We start from the raw sequence: 18092 nt of genomic DNA, 5'->3' as shown, positions 1-18092 counted from the left end.
GGTAACCACTGCCACCAGCCAGAAACTCGACAAGGGGGGGGACTGGACAGTGCCCCCCTGGAAAACAGACCCAGGGGCAATCGAATTACCCCTACCAGTACTTCCACAATATGATTTGTACTGGTTCTGTTCACAATTTAAGACTAGTAAAGTCAATGGTGACTTTACATGCCCTGGGAGACAGTAGTCAGTCCCAGGGTATGGAGTCTGCTTGGGGGTCACTATGACACCGCTGTGTTACAGCACTTAGGGTGCTGTGTAACACATATACCAAAAACACATGAAGCCCTATGGAGTAAAAGACCCCATAGCCCATAAAACACATTACATAGTCAAAGGACATTCTCAAATCATGCCTAAGAGTAGGAGAAAGAGTCTCACTCTTAGCAGGAGAAAAAATTAAACCCCAAAAATCCAGCAAAGCTGCTGGGGGCATCACTAGGTTTGGGAAATTAGCCTTAACAGAGAATTCTCCCCAACAGTTCCCATTAAGGACATGCCACATGGATGTTCTTGCACACGTTTACCAGGCAATGTTGTCTGGATGTTGCCCGCTGGGCTGTTGCTAATTATTATGTGGCAGTTCTGCAAAATCTGCTACTGTAGCACTTTCTGCCTTCCTCCATTGTCCTAACTGCTTGTGGAGTCTAGTAGATGAAGAATCTGTGGAAGAAAAACAATCCATTAAAGGAGAAATTACTTAACATAAAATTCCTTCTATGGATTCTTCTCCTGCAGAATCCTCATCGCCACTCCCATCCATCCCCGCTCCAAGTTCTTACAGCTTGGTGCATCTAAGCAAAGAGATGCCTGGTGATGGCTCTGAGGTGTCCGCATCTATCTGGCTATTAGCTTGTTTTTCCAACAAAACAAAACTTTCCATTTTCTAATTCTGCAGGGTCTCCCCCTTGGGTTGTTTCCCAAAGTTTTTTACTGGCTGGTTAGCCCTGCCGCCTTTTTGTTTTACTCTGAAGCGTTGAAGCACAGGGGAAAGGGGAGGTACTGAGGTATGTGACGTAGTGGTGTAAATATACGACGCCTGGTGTCGTGTTTGGAGCAGACTATCGAGAACCGAGCAAGATGGATTGACGGGCGAGTTGAGTTGAAAATGTTTCTGAGCAGCAGAGCTGGATGAGGATCTCATGAGGGATCTGCGGGAGAAGAATCCATAGAAGGAACATTACGGTAAGTAATTTCTCGTTCCCGCTACTGACAGCCTGAAGGACTTGTCCGTTTGCCCATGGCAAATGAGTAAAAGCCAGTGTAGTGAAGTTGAAGTAAGAAATTCCGGTCAGATACAAAAATAAAAAGCAAAAGGTTTGGAGGTCCATAAAAATTGAAGGCAAGGTGCTGTAAAGGGAAATCTTTCCCAACACTAAGCAATGGCCCATAGGTGTAATAACTTTCAGAATAACGAACAGTAATACATCTTAGTAAAACCAACAAACATGTATGCAACTTTTTTCAACTTGCATATGATGGCTTTGTTCCAACCTGTTTTAAGAGTCTAACCGTAGCTTATGAGTATGCACAATGTTCAGATGGGTCCTATGTCACCAGAGGTTAGGAGTTGGGCAGGATAAAGTGTTCAAAGTTCAACAGGATCTCTTCTGGGTTTGCAGGTAGATTTGGGTTTTTCAATTCAAGGAAACCTAGGGTTTCCTTATGGTGTTGCTTCAAGGACCAGTGTTATCCGAAGGCAGGAGAGTGCAATGGGTTGTCCACCCCATCGTCTCTTTGGGATCCCTGGAGTGGGGCGAGATGCATCCATCTATAGCCCACAGGAATACAGGATCAGCAAGCAAAGCTTCAGGTTAGTTTTACAGGGAGCAGGACTGTACCTCAAAATGAATAACTCATTGTTGCAAGACGGTCCCCGTGGAGAGGCGACAGCAGACATGGTCACAGGTTTTACTGTCTTGATGACAGCTCTTGTGCAGATGGATGCCCAGCAATGGATCTTCCCAGTTCTGGCTTGTTGAAGCCTTTTCCAGGCTTGGTTGAAGTATGTCTCTACAGTCTGCACTTCTCCTCTTTTTTTCCTTGTCTCGTCTAAGGGGACTTTGTGGGTTTCTTTCATGACCTGCAGAGACTCTATCTATCTCCCCAAAGTTCCAGACGGATTTGTTCTCCGGGCGACTATGCACATCAGTGGTGTAGGACCCTGAGTATTTGTGAATTGCAGGCTGTGGATGTCACAGCTCTTCCAGGAGCTGTGGGTGGGGCGCACAATGCAGCTCATCTTGGGACTGGTTGGGCACACCAGTCCAATGGATGAAGTCTCAATCAGATCTTCCCTGTCGCTCAGAAGTGGAGGTCGGGACAGCAGCAGCTACTCAGCAGACTCTGGCTGCCGCTGGAAGTGGCTGGCGTCTTCTTCCTTCGGATTATTCCATTACAGTTTCTACTCCAGAACCTCAGAATGTATGCAGGAGCACGTACTGAGCCCACAAATCGCATCCCATAGAACTTTAAAAATTTGGGGATGGCTGTCCAATGGGGACAGCAATCTGCCCGTCATACCTGGTTTCTCTCAGCGCTCTGCAGGACATAGAATTGGGGGGCGGGGTGTTGGTTGGCACCTTCACCCGATTTGTCTTGCCAGTCACTCATACCCTTTGCTGGCAAGGGAAGCCTGGTGAAGACAAAGGAACTGTATGACCCTTCCCCACCCAGGTAGAAGACCTAATAAAGCACAAGCTTGTTCAAGACTTAAAGAAATACTGCCATCGTTTTGGATCAATGGTGACCCTTGTGTCCTCTACCGCAGTCACAATGACATCCTGCGATAAATGTTCACAACAAGTTATGTAAAAGGTACACTGCTACCAGCCTAAAAATATGGACTCCTCACAGTAACCAAAAAGTTATTGGAGAAGTCAGAAAAGTGCTAGGGAGTTGTACTAAAGTCCACCTATTGTAGGACTGAAGAAGACTCACTCTTAGGTGTACAAGGGTCTAATTCTTAGGTTAGACCTGAACTGTGGGCAACAGAATGAAGAAAGGCAGACACTGTCAAAGTTGACAAAACAGCAGGAATCTTCAACTTTTCAAGTCAAATGTTCAGTTACGATTGTTCAGTGAGATGCCTGAAGGATTGTAACCTAAAGGACCACTCTCCTTAGGCCTGGGAGAACACACTCGGTCTGTCCACCCCAATGTGTGCCGGAAAGCTCAAGAGGAGTCCAATTTAACACAGCAAGCACCTAAGTGACTATGAAGGAGCTGGGCAGTACATTTTCATGAAAGACATTCACTGGCGGGTCCCCAGGTTAGGCAGCCACATCTACTTTTCATATTCTTGCCCTGGAGACTGAAGAAGGAACATCTGGTGGGAGCAGACGGTCTGCTTCTTTGGATGGCACACCTAGCAGATTATCTTCATGATACTGGCTCGTCGGGAATCAGCACAGGGTTTGGTTCAGCGACGGTTGTGATATGGCAGGCTTCTCTCCGTTTCTCGGCCCCCACTTGGAACAGGAGACATCTTGGAGCGGGAAAGAGCGATTGTAGGTCAAGCAGGATGCCCACAAATTTCCAGCTGAAACTGCTTCAGGAGACCATGCACAGCAGATTGATCCAGGTTGTTTTGAGACTGCTTAGGCCCACCACTCCAGGGGAGTAAGTCGTCCAGTCTATCAGAAGAGGTTGGAGCAGCAGCGGTTACTCAGTATTCACTGACGGTCTCTTCAGATCTTCCTTTCTCTGATTCTTCGGTCCATGGGTCGACTATCCTTTTCTGCTCCTGTAGCCTCTCCTTAATGCAGGAACCCAGCCAATCAGCAGTCATGCCACATTCAAACTTGGTGACTGTCCCAAGGAGACAGCCTGCCTCCCAGTCAGAACTGGATTCACACAGAGACACTGGAGGACAAAGACCTGCAGATTTTCGGTGCAGTCCCAGCTTTGTCCTCCCAGTCTTGCTGGCACCCTCTGGCAGGCTTCCCAATGAAAGCCGGGCAAAGACAAAGTGAGCCAGATCGCCCCCCACCCAGCACGGCAGAAGGCTCAAAAGACAAGTCATCAAGAGTTGGCAAAAAAAGACAGGCGGGCATCATTTTAATACAATGGCGAGCCATGTGTCCCTTACCACAGCAGCTTGCATCTACCTTTCACAAAAAACTTGATTGAAAATATCCACTGCCACCAGCCACTCAGATTTACTTGTCCCTGTAACTGGAAAGTTACAGGAGAAATGGGAAAAAGAATACATTATTTTCCCTCAGCATTCCACATTAGGTTGGGTGTGCTGGTTCCACAAAATGGTATGGTAGGATAAGTATCCCCCGATCCTTGGAAACAGTATTTATCACAAGGAAAATAAAAAGGGCAGCTCAAGGAGATCCCAGCAAAACAGTACAGAGTGAAAGGAAAGCATTACTCCAAAAAGATACAATCAAAGGGGTGTTAAAAGGTTCCCAGCGGTAGAGCAAAAGAATGAGTGGGGGAAAAGGTTCCCACTCATGCAGGAAAACTGATTAAAAAATCCAAGATTCCCCAAGAACAATGCTGGGGGACTCGCAAGTGGGGAGAATATTGTACAAAAATGAAATTGTACTCCACAAATAGGGATACAATGTTTCCCCTCTGCACGCCACATAAGGTGGGGGTGTGTTGATCTCACAAAGAAATTAGTTGGGTTAAAAGGTATACCCCCATGCCTTGGTAACAGGGTGTTAACCAGTGGAAAATAAAGAAATATTACAGTGGAAGCGCTAGGAGCTTACAGTAACACTGCACACTATGTGCCACTTACGTAAAATGTAGATGCCAGACAGCATGGAGGAAAGCATAACTCTAAAACAATATACCAAAAAGAGGTTAAAAGAGTTCCCAAGAACAAGTGTGGAAAAAGGTTCCCACTCAGGCTAATCGGACGAAAATCGAAGAGTCCAGCAAAAAAATGCTGGGGACTCAGGTGGAGAGAATTTCACTCAAGAAGGAAATTCTACTCACACAGATCACTTCTTGATGTGCATGCAATCATTGTTTCCTTAAATGTACACTTTGCCACATTTGTGTCCCAACTTTGCATTCACGCCATGTTTCTAGGTGCATTGAACTCTTAAGCCTCAAAACGTATAGCTTCTTGTTGATTGAGATTATTCTGTAACCGATCTTCTGTTTGTTCCACTCTGCTTCAATTTCTAGCCTTTTGACCAAACCAGGGATTTTGTCCCTTCTCTCGAAAGAGGAGCCAGCCCCATTGGGACTAGGGAGGTCAGTCTTACCACGTAGGTGACTGGGCAAGCGGGATTCCACTGGGTTACTCCCCCTTAGTGGACAAGGAATCCCCAGAAAATGATTTCATCCTCCCTAATGTCCCATTTCCCATGTGTTTGGCTATATGGGGATTGACGCACACAATAGTACTCATGAGACTTTAGAAACCGCGTGTTTTCTGACCCTCACATTTGCCATTGGTTATAAGAACTGGAGTCCATGAATCATCCAATCTAGTTTCAGCTTGGGCCGTAAAGACGCCACTGGAGTAACACCAGGGAAGATGTAAGAGTAAGTCCTGCAGAGCGAGACACAAGAGGGAATCTCCTGCCTGGAGAGTGGACACACAAGAGCTCGATGTAGCAGGCGTCCACTGCAGATTGTTAGGCACAATTGTATGCAGTACCCTTTGGGTTCACTGCAACAGCCCTGACCTCCTGGCAATAGGAACCCAACCTTTGGTATAAATCTATACTACACAGGTAGGTAGCGCATTGAGCAGCCAGGCTTATCTCAAGAGGGGTCAGTGTGAGCTGTGGCGGAGTTGCACAGAGATTCACAGTGACAAGTATTCAAATAAACACTTGCACACGAAGGTTCTTGAATAAAAAAATATTAATTCATCAGTCAGAATAAGCCTTCTTCAGAAGGGAGCAATATAAAAGCAACACACAAATACACTTCAAAACTACACACTCCTAGTTTCTAAATCCGTAAAGACCCCTTTGGGATGGCCCACAGTCACACCCTACACCCTCAGGTGACTTCAATAGCTAGGGTGCTGGGGACATGAATACCTTATTGTAGCATTTGGAACATTCTTAGGAATTGGTCAAAGGAAAAGATTATTAGAACAAACAAGAGATCACAAATATTCATAAGCAGGCAAATACTTTTGGATCCCCTGAGCAGTTTCTACTTGCGAGTAGTAGAAGATGCAAGCAACTGTACAATAAGAGGTAAGTTCTGTCAGACTTCACAGTACCTTTGGATTGAAGAAAAAGTGCAGCAGACTCCTGTTCCTGTGCAGCTCTGCAGATCTCACTGTTTCTGGGCCTCAGTCGTGGGGACAAGAGGAGGGACTTCTGGGGACTCCTGCACTGCAATGGGACGGTCAACGCTCGCAACTGGCAATCTTCAAACAAGTGTCACTTAGTGTTGCAGCTCCTCGCGACTACCGCAAATAGAAACACTGTGGTTCCTGGCTGTCGAGATGGACTTTCCTTGCTTCTGGGGTCCCACACTCTGTTGAGGGGGCTCGAGCTCGGTCAGTCATGTTTCCTGGGAGTCTGGAGGATCTCAATGGAGCTTTTGGGCGACTTAAAAGCAACGCACACAATCTGGTGTTCCTCTCCCTGGCTAGTCAATTTCCAGCAGCAACTCTGTGAAAATTCAACCAGCTTAGAGAAGATGTCCAGGTGGCTTACTTTGGAGTTGATTAGTCCCACCAACTCAAGGGGAGAAGTTGTCCTCGCAGGAGCTTCTCCGTCGATACGAATTTGGAGTTTCAGCACAGCAGCAGGGCTTCATCGGGCAAACCAACGGTCCCGGAGTTGCAGCAGGCATCCTCTTCAAGTTCTTCTTCGGTTCCTTCGGCCAGTCGTCGACTCTTGACTTCCAAGCCAAAAGCCTCACCTTTTATTCAGGTTTCTTCCATTCATTCCAGCCTACCTGGCAGGGAGGCTGTCCTTGCCGGACAGTCAGCCGGCCAATCACCACAGAATGCATTTGGGTCTCCTCGAAGACTAAGCACAGGGAGTTTCGGGCACCTCCCTCACTTCCTGTCCTGCCAGACACCCTGGAGCCAGAGGCGGGCTTCACTCATGAATCCAGCCAAAGGCAAAGCGAACAAAGGGACCAAACCTGATTAGTAAATCTCAAAAAGGATCTTTCCACAAAGAAATGGCGAAAAAAGAATACCAGGCACTTTTGCCAAAAATGGCACCCTTGGCTGCTTTACTGCTGTTGCGAACGCCAGTCCGTAGTAAATGCACACCACAGTAGTTAAAAGTAAACCACTGCCATTCAGTGAGGAAAGACTAATATAAAAATGTTACATGAGAAGCTAGACAAAGGGGATACTAAGTAACCCCTCCAGCACACTATTGTAAGATAGTGTGTGCTGGGTCTACAAAGTTACAAATGTAAGTAAAGTCACTTTCACTTTACTGCTCTGGGAAACAGTAGTTTATCCCAGAGAAGGCATTTAAACCTTGGGGAAATCTGGAAGACTTCCCTGTGCGACTGCACACAATGTAAAAGAGGATGCCTATGGAGTTTGTCAGGCTCCATAACCAAAGGAAACGGTTATAAATCACAATAAAATACATGAGAGAGTGGGAAAAAGGGTCTCACTCTCTAGGTTTAAAAAAAAAAAAAAAATCACGTCCTCAAAATCCAGCAAAGTTACTGGGGGTCTCTTAGTTGGAGGGAATTGGCACATTTCTGAGAATTCTCTCTAACACAGATGACACAAGCAGCCCATGGAACTCTGCTTGCACAAGACTGGTGTGGAGTCAGTTGGGCTCGACGGAGTGAACAGAGGATCACCACCCAGACAAGATAGTTAACTGGCACCTGCAGTGCACGACACCGACGACCATACAGCCGTAGAAGAAGCAGACTTGAACGCTGGAAGAAGTTGGACTGTGGTTCTGAAGAAGCAATCTCCCCTGTGGACTCTGCCATGACACTGAAGGTACTCTGCTGTTGCTGAGAGCAGGGAGGACAGTGGAGAGAACTGGCAAAACCCCACTGCAGGGTTAAGTACCAGGTGACTATCTGCATGGTGACAGACTACCCAAAGCAGGGGAAGAGAGAACCACATGGTGGGGTGAGAAACCCGGATGGCCCTTGGCACAGTGAAATCCAAGCAAACCCAAGAAGTGGTTTGAGACTCCATAATCCACAAGGCAAACGTCTGCACCACAAAATGGGATATAATAAGCAGGTAGTGTAATTGGCAAGAGACACGGGCGTCCCCTAGGTCTATTAAAAGAAATGATATTCCAGAGTGGAGAAATCAGCATTTTTTTTTTCATATGGCAAAGTTAGACTAGTCTATGAGGAAGACCTTTGTATTGGAACTATTCTGCCTGGAAACCGAGAGACATTTGGGTGGGGGTCAGAAGCAAACCACCATTTCAGTTATGACGGAAGGTATACTAGAGACGTGTTCTGTTAAACATGTAGTCCTTTTTATTAGTGGTAGGGTCAGTACTTGGGTTAGATTAGGCTTCTGGGAAAGGGCATGGTTAGGTTTGCAAAATTTAATAATGAGCACCACTTATTCTTCTTTCTTTTTAGATGGGACCAAGATACATTTTAGGGATAGAGTTGGAGTAGACCTTCTGAAGATCAATACAAGTTTGTACCATGACCTCTTGTCTGCCTCCTGAATCTGACACACCACAAACTCTAGCTCTCTCTCTCTCTCTCTCTCTCTCTCTCTCTCTCTCTCTCTCTCTCTCCTCTTAAGTTTACCAATGTCTGCACGTTTGTGATTTCAGCTTCCTCTCGTTTGGGTCGTGCTTTGGCAGAGCTTTTTGGACTGCTGGTGAAGTTATGTGTGGGCTCACCAGTCCGTCAGAGGAGAAGCCATCATACCACAAGTACTACAACTGCCCCAACACCAGCTGCTAGATCTACAGCTTCTGCCCTTACCAAACTGCTTACTAAGGGCCTATCATGGCAGCCTCCTCCTTACACACCAACACCCAGATTTCGGTATGTATTTAACCAGGTTACTTTTTTCATAAGGCATGTTTGAATCTAACCTTGCTTTATTGCAACTTGTTGGGATGGATTTCTGAAATCGACCGTGGTTGGAAGATTTTAGGAGGCCCCCCTTAGTTATGGTGAACAGGGAGACTGAGTTCAGCCAAAACCCAATCAAGGTTGTGTGAACAGCAGTCAAGGCTTAGTCTCAGGCGAGTGAGTGTTCTAGGACCTGAGTGTATCCACACAGAAAAAAACACAATAATTCAACTCAGTCAATGTATACAAATATAGCTATTTATTCTGACTTTAGGAGCACATTAAGAAATGAAACTAGAAAGTAGTATTCTCCCTAAAAACCATTTATCACAAATGTATACAGTCACCAGAAGGGTCACTTACAATGCATCATTCAATTTGCCAACAAAGTCAGGCAAGTAACCGGATGCAGATAAAATGAAGCTAACAATACAATCCCAATTCCCTTTTACATAAGAAGTCCAGCCCTAAGATGTATAGGGCCAAGTGCTCAAAAGTCAGGTTCTAGTATAGTTTTCTCCAGTGAAGGTAGTCTAACAAAGGATGCATTGGGATTGTGGCGGTATATAAAACATTTCCAAACTATTTCACACTTAAACAGTTTTATTTGGTTGCAATTTTCCCTCCATAGCTTTGTGGAACCCATTGTGATTGATCCTCAGCTGACTTTGTGAAGAAAAACATGCTTCAGCTCCACTTCTATTGCCTTTTGCTCATTTGTTATGGGGAAACTGAGTAGTCCTATAGATTGTCAGTTCTGGGAAACATTATGTCTAATGGATTGTGTCCTCCAACGGATTCTTCATCTTTGATATACCGATATCTTGAATGCAGTTTTGGAAATATTCTTGACCGCACAGGGCACTTTTCGTTGTCAGCTGATGTCCCTCAGAGGCTTCAATTCCTGTGCTCGCACATGTCGACATTGGTATAAATGGCACTCACTGCGCCAGTTTCCTCAGTTCAATTTTTCTGCGTGCAGAGCATGCTTTGGAACGGTTCGACTTGTCTCCGTAATTACTTCAATGGATTGCTTTTCTCCTGCAGATTCCTCATCCTGATAGATATCCTTCATTCAGGTCTGCTGCTCAAACATTTCTCAAGGTGGCACAGTGGACTTCGACTCAGCCGTTGATCCTTCTTGCCTGGCTCTCGATTGTCGGCTCCGGAAGTGACGTCAGATGTCATATATATATAACACAACACTATGTCCCATGCGTCAGTTCGTTTTTTCCGTGCGCTTGCACGCTGCATCGGGAAAGCGACTCGAGTTTACTGGATTTTTTTTTTTTTACCAAATTGTGCCTTTTCCTCGGAAAACCTTGATGCAATGTCGTCTCACTGGGTTTCGGGCTTCAAGCGATGCTGTAATTGCGAGGCCAGAATGTCTGTTACCAACCCCCACGACGTCTGTCCGTAGTGTCTAGGTGGTGGTCACGACACGAAAGCCTGCGCGTCGTACGCAAAGATGCAGCCGATGACCCTACGTGAGAAAGGCCGGGAAACTGGCTTTGGGCCGACTGTCTGCCAAATCTCTGGCACAGTCTCTTGTCTGGTCTTCCGAGGCTGAGGAGTCCACCCCCGACAATGGGAAGGAACTACATCGCAAGAAGACCAATAAACCATCCCATTCCAGGAGCCATTCCTTGTCTTCCTCGCGGAAGAAGCGGCATCACAGTTGAATCCAGCTCGTTGTCTGGATGGAGGTAGGCCTTTGGCGGGGCCAACCACTTTGGAAGAGTGGGAACCTTTTGAAACTTCTATGCTCTAAATGTTTAAACAGCAAGCTTCTGTAGGTGCAATTCTGGTGCCTGACCAGCAATCTTTGGCGGCAAAAGCGGCGCACACTGCTCCCGACCCCAAGCCGGCCACACAGTCGACGTCCAATGTCTTTGGGTGGTGGGCCTACTAGGCATAAATCGCCTGAAGTCCAAGGCCGGGCTCAGTGTCCATCGTTCATCCGTGCGCCCCTCAGTGCCAAAAGAACCATTGGCATTGATGGCTGCATTGGCTTTGAAACATTTTCTGATGGCAATCAAGCCCTCTGTGCCTACGGTTGGCGATGGTTGGTTTGTATGGAGGGAGAGGAGGGCACCACTTCTATTCAATCTTTTAGCAGTAGGATTCTTTAAATGAGTCAAATTCAATACTGTTTTTGCTTGGAGCTGCCAGTCCATAATGGTCCCATAGCACTAGGACCAGTCAAAACTTGAAGTATCCAAAAACAAAGTAACTCTACATTGTTAGGAATGGTGCTTCTCAGTTGGCCCCATGTGGTTGCTGTTGAATTTGTAAAATATTAAGTACGCCTAACAGTATTGATCAAAATTGAATAATTGATTCAAAAAGTATATCTTTTAAAGCAGGATATGTTTTATTCACATTCCTGGAATTTTCCTTAAAATGACGTAATTGTGCACATCGACAAATGGAGTTTCCATCTTAGATTGCTTATAGTACACTAGTGCCAATGCATTTCGGATTAAACCTTCAGGACGGTATTAAGGCAAAATCAGTATTACATAACTCATATTACATTCATATCTTGCAAATCTGAGTCATGTTAAATTCTTGTCTATGTATGTGCCTGTACAAAGATGTATCGATCAGCTTCTGCTCGCGAGTCTTGTGAGCCGAGAGAGCCGCTGGAAAGAGTTATGTAATACTGATTTTGCCTTAATACCGCCCAGAAGAAGGTTTAATCCGAAATGCATTGGCACTAGTGTATTATAGGCAATCCAAGATGGAAACTCATTTGTCGATGTGCACAATTACGATGGTTGGTTTATGCCATTATCAAGATCTGGGGTTTTAGACTCGATGCAGTAAATTTTCGGCATCGATGACCCAGATGATCAAGTCGACCCAGTTTAAACTGGAGCCGGTGGCGTCTATTATTTCAGCGACTGGACAATTTGTAAGCCCTGGCTCAAGGTTTACAGGGCGCTAGTGGTCTTGATACTTCTCCAGATCGTTAGTTGCAGCAAAACAAACCCTATACTCATGCCACTGTCAAGTTCTGTGCTCTGGTTGACAGGGTTGTTTGGATACTTGGATTGAAGGAGTCTGCCACATCTTTTCTAGGGTAGGAGCTCACCGATATCTTGGAGGAGAGTCCTGCATTGGAGTATAACATGCAATTTAACCCAGCCATTGCAGACCCTTTATCGTCCTTGTGGTAGCACCCTTGCACTATTCCACCTGTAAAGCCAATTTTACAGGAAAGTGTAGGCCGGCAAGAGGAGACCATTCTATCCTCGCCACACACCCTTCCTGGAAGGGTTGGTTATACAGGCTGCCACGGTTTCCACCAGATCAGTGGCATTCTCTTCCAATCTGCTTATGGACAGAGGGAAAGAAATCTGACGCATTGTCCAGAAAGGTGTTCTCCTCTGGCAGCATGGCGCTCAAAGCCACAAACCTAGTCTGTTGTTTTGCAAAGTACTGCTTCGGCTTGTGGAAAGCTGTGGAACATGCTGCTGAATATGTCCCTGAGGGTGCCATGCAGGACCGTTTTTTGCATCTGATGGAGGATGGGTATGAGGTAGCCAAACAGTAATTGCCAACGGGTCTGGACATAGCGGACTGCATAGGCCGAGGAATGGGTTCAGCAGTGGTAATGAGGCGGCATGCCAACCTGAAAACTTCTGGCTTCTCCCTGAATGTTCAGAACTGGTTGCTGGACATTCCCTTTGAGTGAGACATGCTTTTCGGTCAGAAAGCTGATGAATCCTTGGAAAAGTTCAAAGCCTTCAGCTTTGCCTCACAAGGCAGGGGGGCTCTAGGCGTTACGTACCCTATGGCAGGAAGGTGCAGCTCCCGCAAGTCGGGCAGGGGCAGAGGTGCTTCTTGCCTCGCGGAAGTCGCTGATGGGCCTCTACAGCTAACGGGCAGCAACAGCAGTGGGGGTGCCCGTGGCCTCTGAGATGCTTTGATTTTCCCTCCCACGATGCACCGGCTGGTGGTTTTTTGGCAGGGCATTGGCCCCAGTGGCAGGAGATGATCTTTGATGCCTGGGCCCTGCAGTTGATTTGGTGGGGTTTTTGTTTGCCCTTTCTAAAGAAACCAGCATACAGATCCCCACACCCCCAATCCAACTGGGACAGGAGCTCCTTGAAGAATCTAGTACCCTGTTGTCGAAGGGTGCCATGGATGAGGTACCTCCGAAACAGGATCGGGCTGGTATTCCCTGGTAACGAAGAAGGGAGGAGGTCTTTATCTCATTCTGGACCTAGAGGCTCTAACTAAGTTCCCGAGAGAAGACAAATTCAGGATGTTGACGTTGAGAGAAATTCTCCACGCTCTCGGATTTCAGGACTGACTGACGTGTCGATAGACCTGCGGGACGCTGATTTCCATATGCCAATACACCAAAAGCACGGGAAGTTCCTAAAGTTCCTCATAGGGGACAACCACTGCCCTTTGGGCTGACCTCCGCTTCAAGGGTCTTCACCAAGCCCATGGTGGTAGTCGCGGCTCACCTTAGGAGATCGGGGTACATGTATTCCTGTGCCTGGATGAGTGGCTGATCTGGACGAAGTCGGCAGGGCAAGTTTTGTCTCATCTGGAAGAAAACTGCCTACTACTGCACAGGCTGGGCTTCTCCCTCAACTCAGTCTCATTTGACACCAGTACCTCGGCTCCAGTTAATCAGTGCAGTCCTAGACACTCAGATAGGGAAGGTTTTTCCTCCCGAAGAGTCGGCAATTTAGCTCAGATGGTGCATTTGTTTCAGAACCACACCATCCTACCAGCGGCTTCTTTCCTCTGCCTTTTGGGTCTCATTGCCGTCTGTATTTTTCTAGTGCCAGAGGCCAGGCTGCGCATGGGATTCCTTCAGTGGTTCTTGAGTAACCAGTGGTCTCAGTATCTGGGAGCACTCATGGATCACCCGTGTCCAGCCGGGTAGTCTGCGAACTCAGCCGGTTGGAACACACGCAGCAATCTGATGGCAGGGAAAACCTCCAAGGCCTCAGGCCAGAGTTGTCACGGATGAGTCTTTGAAGGGTTGCGGCACCCACTGTGAGGAGCTGCAGGTGAGTGGCCTCTGATCCCAATCAGTAGCCAGGTGGCCGATCAACAGGCTGGAGTTGCAGGCCATCGGGTTAGCCCTGAGGGACTTTGCCCCGTCTGTGAGGGAAGCATATCATCATCCTGACGGACAACAGTGGCCATGCAGTAACTCAACAAGCAGGGTGGTGTGCACTCCTGCTCCCTCTGCACAGGGGCAATACAGCTGTGGTTCTGGTTACGGGAGAACTAAATGTCAGTCTCAGTTATTCAGCTGTCGGGGACAGAACACTTTGCGGATGTTCTGAGCCGGAAAAGCATGGTCTCAACACAAGTGGAAAGTGTGCCAAGAAGTCCTAGAGCAGGTCTTTGCTCTCTGGGGTACACCAGCAGTGGATCTGCTTGCCACGGAGTTCAAAAGGAAGTGCGAAAGGTTTTGCTTGAGCAATTCCCAGCAAATGGTGCACTGGGGGGGGGGGCACGTTTCGGGTGGATTGGACCTTCCCTCTCGACTATGCTACCCACCCCAATTTCCTGTAATCCCTTGGGTTCTCAGGAGGTTAAAGAGATTTCAAGTGACCACAATTTTTAGCGCCCCACATTGGTCTTTGATGACATGGTTCTCGGATCTCTTGGTACTGACCATCTGTCCACCTTACCGGTTGCTTCGGTGTCCGGATCGCCTGACCCAGTCGGAGGGTCGAGTGCTCCACCCGATCCCAGATTCCCTCAATCTATATGCGTGGCTCTTGAGAGGAGGTATGATGACTGGGACCTCTGAGGCGGTACGTGAGGTGTTGCTGCCTGCACGCGCACCTTATACAAGATCTCTGTACGTGTGCAGGTGGAGAAGATTTGAGGCTTGGTGCAGGAAACGCAAGGTTGACCCTATCTCTTGCCCCACCACCACAGTGATGGAGTTCCATCTGTCACTGGCCTCGTCAGGCCTTCAGGTTTACCATCGTCAAAGGGAATTTGGCGGCCCTGTCTGTGTTCAAGAGGTGCACAGACCGAGGTTCCTTCTTTACTATTCCGGTCATGGCCCAATTCCTGAAGGGCCGTCTCAATAAGTTTCTGCCAACCCCTTTTATAGTCCCAGATTGGGATATTAATCTGGTTTTGACCTTCTTGATGGCGAGCCATTTAAGCCTATGCACTCATGTTATTTATGGCTGTTCTCCTTAAAACAGCCTTCTTGGTTGCAATCACATCCAGCAGGAGGCTTGGCGAGCTGCAAGCTTTGTGTTGCAAACCTCCTTTCCTAAAGTTCTTTCGCGAGAATGTCACTCTCTGGCCCGGGTTCCTTCCTAAGGTGGTTTCTGAGTTTCACATGTCCCAGTCTATTGATTTTGCCTGTCTTTTACCCTCGAAAGAGGAAGAGCGGTTCCAAGAGAGCGTTAATCTTTTATGTTGCTCGCACATCCGAGTTTCGTAAATCAGACCAGTTATTCGTGGCCCATTCTTTGTCTCGAAAAGGTCTTGCCAAAACCAAAGAAACGCTGTCACGTTGGATTATTTTGTGCATTTCAGAGTGTTACCAATCAGCAGACAGGGAGCTTCCAGCGGGCATCAGAGCTCACTCAACCACAGGGGTTTCTGCCTCTACAGCCCCCCCCAAAGAGGGGTCCTTATTAGGGATCTGTCGGGCAGCCACTTGGTCATCCTTATACATTCACCAAGCACTATGCCTTGGATTTTGTATTGGGAGCTGATGTACGGTTTGGTAGAACGGTTATACAGAATCTACTGGTTTCAAACTTTCTGCCCTCCTCCATTATTCTAACTGCTTGGGGAGTCTTGTCAAGATGAGGAATCTGTGGGAGAAAAGCAATGGATTGAAGGAGAAATTACTCACTGTAATGCAACAACCTTCCCATCTGTCCCCGCTCAGAAACGTCTGTGGCTTGTTGCTTCTGTCCAAACGAGAAGACATCTGGTGATGGCTCTTAGATGACCGCTTCGGTCTCATTCAGTACATTTGTTTATTTTCCATCATTGTTGTGTGGGATCGCCCTGTTGGGAAGTTTTTTACCGGCTGATTAGCCGCCTCCCGTGATTTTTCCTTATGCTGCGTTCATGCGTGGGGGGGGGGAGGGAGGAACTGAAGCATGGGTCGTAGCAACGTGCTATATATAAAACGCTGGATGTCACTTCTGGAGCCGACGATCGAGATCCACGCAAGACAGATGGACGTCTCGTCGAGGTCCACTGTGCCCCCTGGCGCAAAGTTTCCTTTCAAGAGAGCTAGATGATGGGTATCTTTGAAGATGAGGAATCTGCTGGAGAAGAATCCATAGAAAGATCATTACGGTGAGTAATTTCTCCTTTGAGTTTCTACTGCGCAGTTACCATTTCTTCGAATGTGTACTCCGAAAACGGGGTTTTAAGAGGTGTGAGGAAGGTGATTCAAAGATGTCGATCACAGATACGTACATAATATGCCTCTGGTCTCTCGGTAAGGAGCATCAAGTCGATTGTGGCTCCTGTCAGTCAATGACTAGCAAGGCCTTGAAGGAGAGGAAAGTCTAAACTTGCCCTATGTTGGTTGGTATCAAAATCCCCGTCCTCTACTCCTTCAGAGGAAAACACTCTGAAAATAGGTGTTTAAGTGAACACCTTGGAGGCCTAAATAAAACTGTCCAAACATTTTAAGCAGTTGAAGTCGAGGAGCGATTTGCATCACTTCTCGAAGAAAATCTAAAACCTGCTTTTCTTTGTCCTCAGATTCCTTGCCCAACAAGAGACTGGAATATTTCTCAGACAAATCTGCCTCAGCAGCAGATTGGAGAAGAGTTTGGTCATAAGATAATGGACGTCTTTTTGAAGGTGGCCCCTCACAGTCCCTCAAAAGGCTAATGATCCCACTGTGCCTTCAAAAGCCATCAGGGAATCATTGAAGGATTCGACCCGCTCTCCCTAGAACCCGAGTCCTCTATGATGCCTACTCGAGTGACGTTGAAAGCAGTTTAAGTGTTCTACCAAAGTCCTGCGTCTGACAGCGCTTTAAGAAGCCCACCTTGGATGAACAGGTTTCGCCTGAACTAGCCAAAGGTTTGGTAGCAATGGCTGTCTAGGAGGGATGAGGGCTGTAGTGAGGCACACAGATCTCAAAGCATACTTAGTTTAAGACAACATGCACTAGAAGTTTTATTTAAGAGTATTTAAGGTAAGTACTATAACACAGTAGTATTAAACACAGAAGACTTGCAATATCCAAAGGATAAACTTTAGAACAGTTGTAAAGCAACACAAGTAGCAAACTTTTGAACCAAGTATGCAAAGTGCTCAACTTGTGTAACTTTAGTTAACCCCTACTTAACCAAGCTTTAAAGTCCAAAATTATCCTAGGTGAGTCTCACAAAGTCGGGGGGGGGGGGGGGGGGTGGCACTGGGGATCCAGTGACCAAGGGCTGAGGTAGAACAGGCAGGGAAGCCGTGGACACGCCAGAGTATATGAAGGTTTCTTCAAGTTTACAGGTGAATATCAGTTGGGTTTCTGTAGCTGAGGAGCAAAAGGGTTATCAACCCCAATGCAGCTACATGTAGGTCTGGAGGATGTCGGGGGAGGGGGGGGGTGGAGGGGATGCAAGTTATAGCTTAACTGCAACCCTCTGAAGCACAGGAACAACCAAGCAGGCCCCACTTAAGTATTAGGGGCTGAACAGTACCTTATAAGCGAAGAAGCTGGTGCAAAGAGCGACATTAGACCCCGGTTCAGGATTCTTGGCTTTGGAGACTGGAGAAAAGGAATGGCAATGGATCTGGTGGTTGCATTCGAACAGTCGGACGCCAGCAGAAGATCTTCGCAGCACTGGCTAGTTGATGCCTCTTTCAAGGTTCGGTTAAAGGACCGTTGTCATGCGATAGTTTGTGCCCTTTGTCGGTCCTCATCTTGGCTGAGGGGACTTTCAGGAGCAGGATTCAGTCACTAGTTTCCAGACCAAGTTTCAGACGAAACCGCACTTCAGAAGGCTTTGCACAGCAAAATGGTACAGGGCCCTGGCCATTGAGGAATTGCAGGCAATGGAGGCCGCTGCTTGCCCAGGGATGGCGCAAACTGCAGTTAGTCTTGGCAATGGTTAGTCCCACTAGTCTAAGGGAGG

General features: G+C 47.2%; 1 protein-coding gene across 5 annotated transcripts in view; it reads left to right on the top strand.

Moving 5' to 3' along the window:
• The window catches only part of HUWE1 (HECT, UBA and WWE domain containing E3 ubiquitin protein ligase 1), a 2445223-nt gene that overhangs the window by 850927 nt on the left and 1576204 nt on the right, over positions 1-18092 (top strand). For all 5 annotated transcript variants that reach the window (XM_069645305.1, XM_069645304.1, XM_069645303.1 and 2 more), the window contains exon 29: positions 8733-8949. In XM_069645305.1, coding sequence (XP_069501406.1) covers positions 8733-8949 — 217 coding nt within the window. The remainder of the gene's footprint in view (positions 1-8732; positions 8950-18092) is intronic.

The sequence above is a fragment of the Ambystoma mexicanum genome, chromosome 2p (genome assembly GCF_040938575.1).
Source record: "Ambystoma mexicanum isolate Mex_15411 chromosome 2p, UKY_AmexF1_1, whole genome shotgun sequence".
NCBI lineage: Eukaryota > Metazoa > Chordata > Amphibia > Caudata > Ambystomatidae > Ambystoma > Ambystoma mexicanum.
This window is presented reverse-complemented; position numbering and strand designations above follow the sequence as displayed.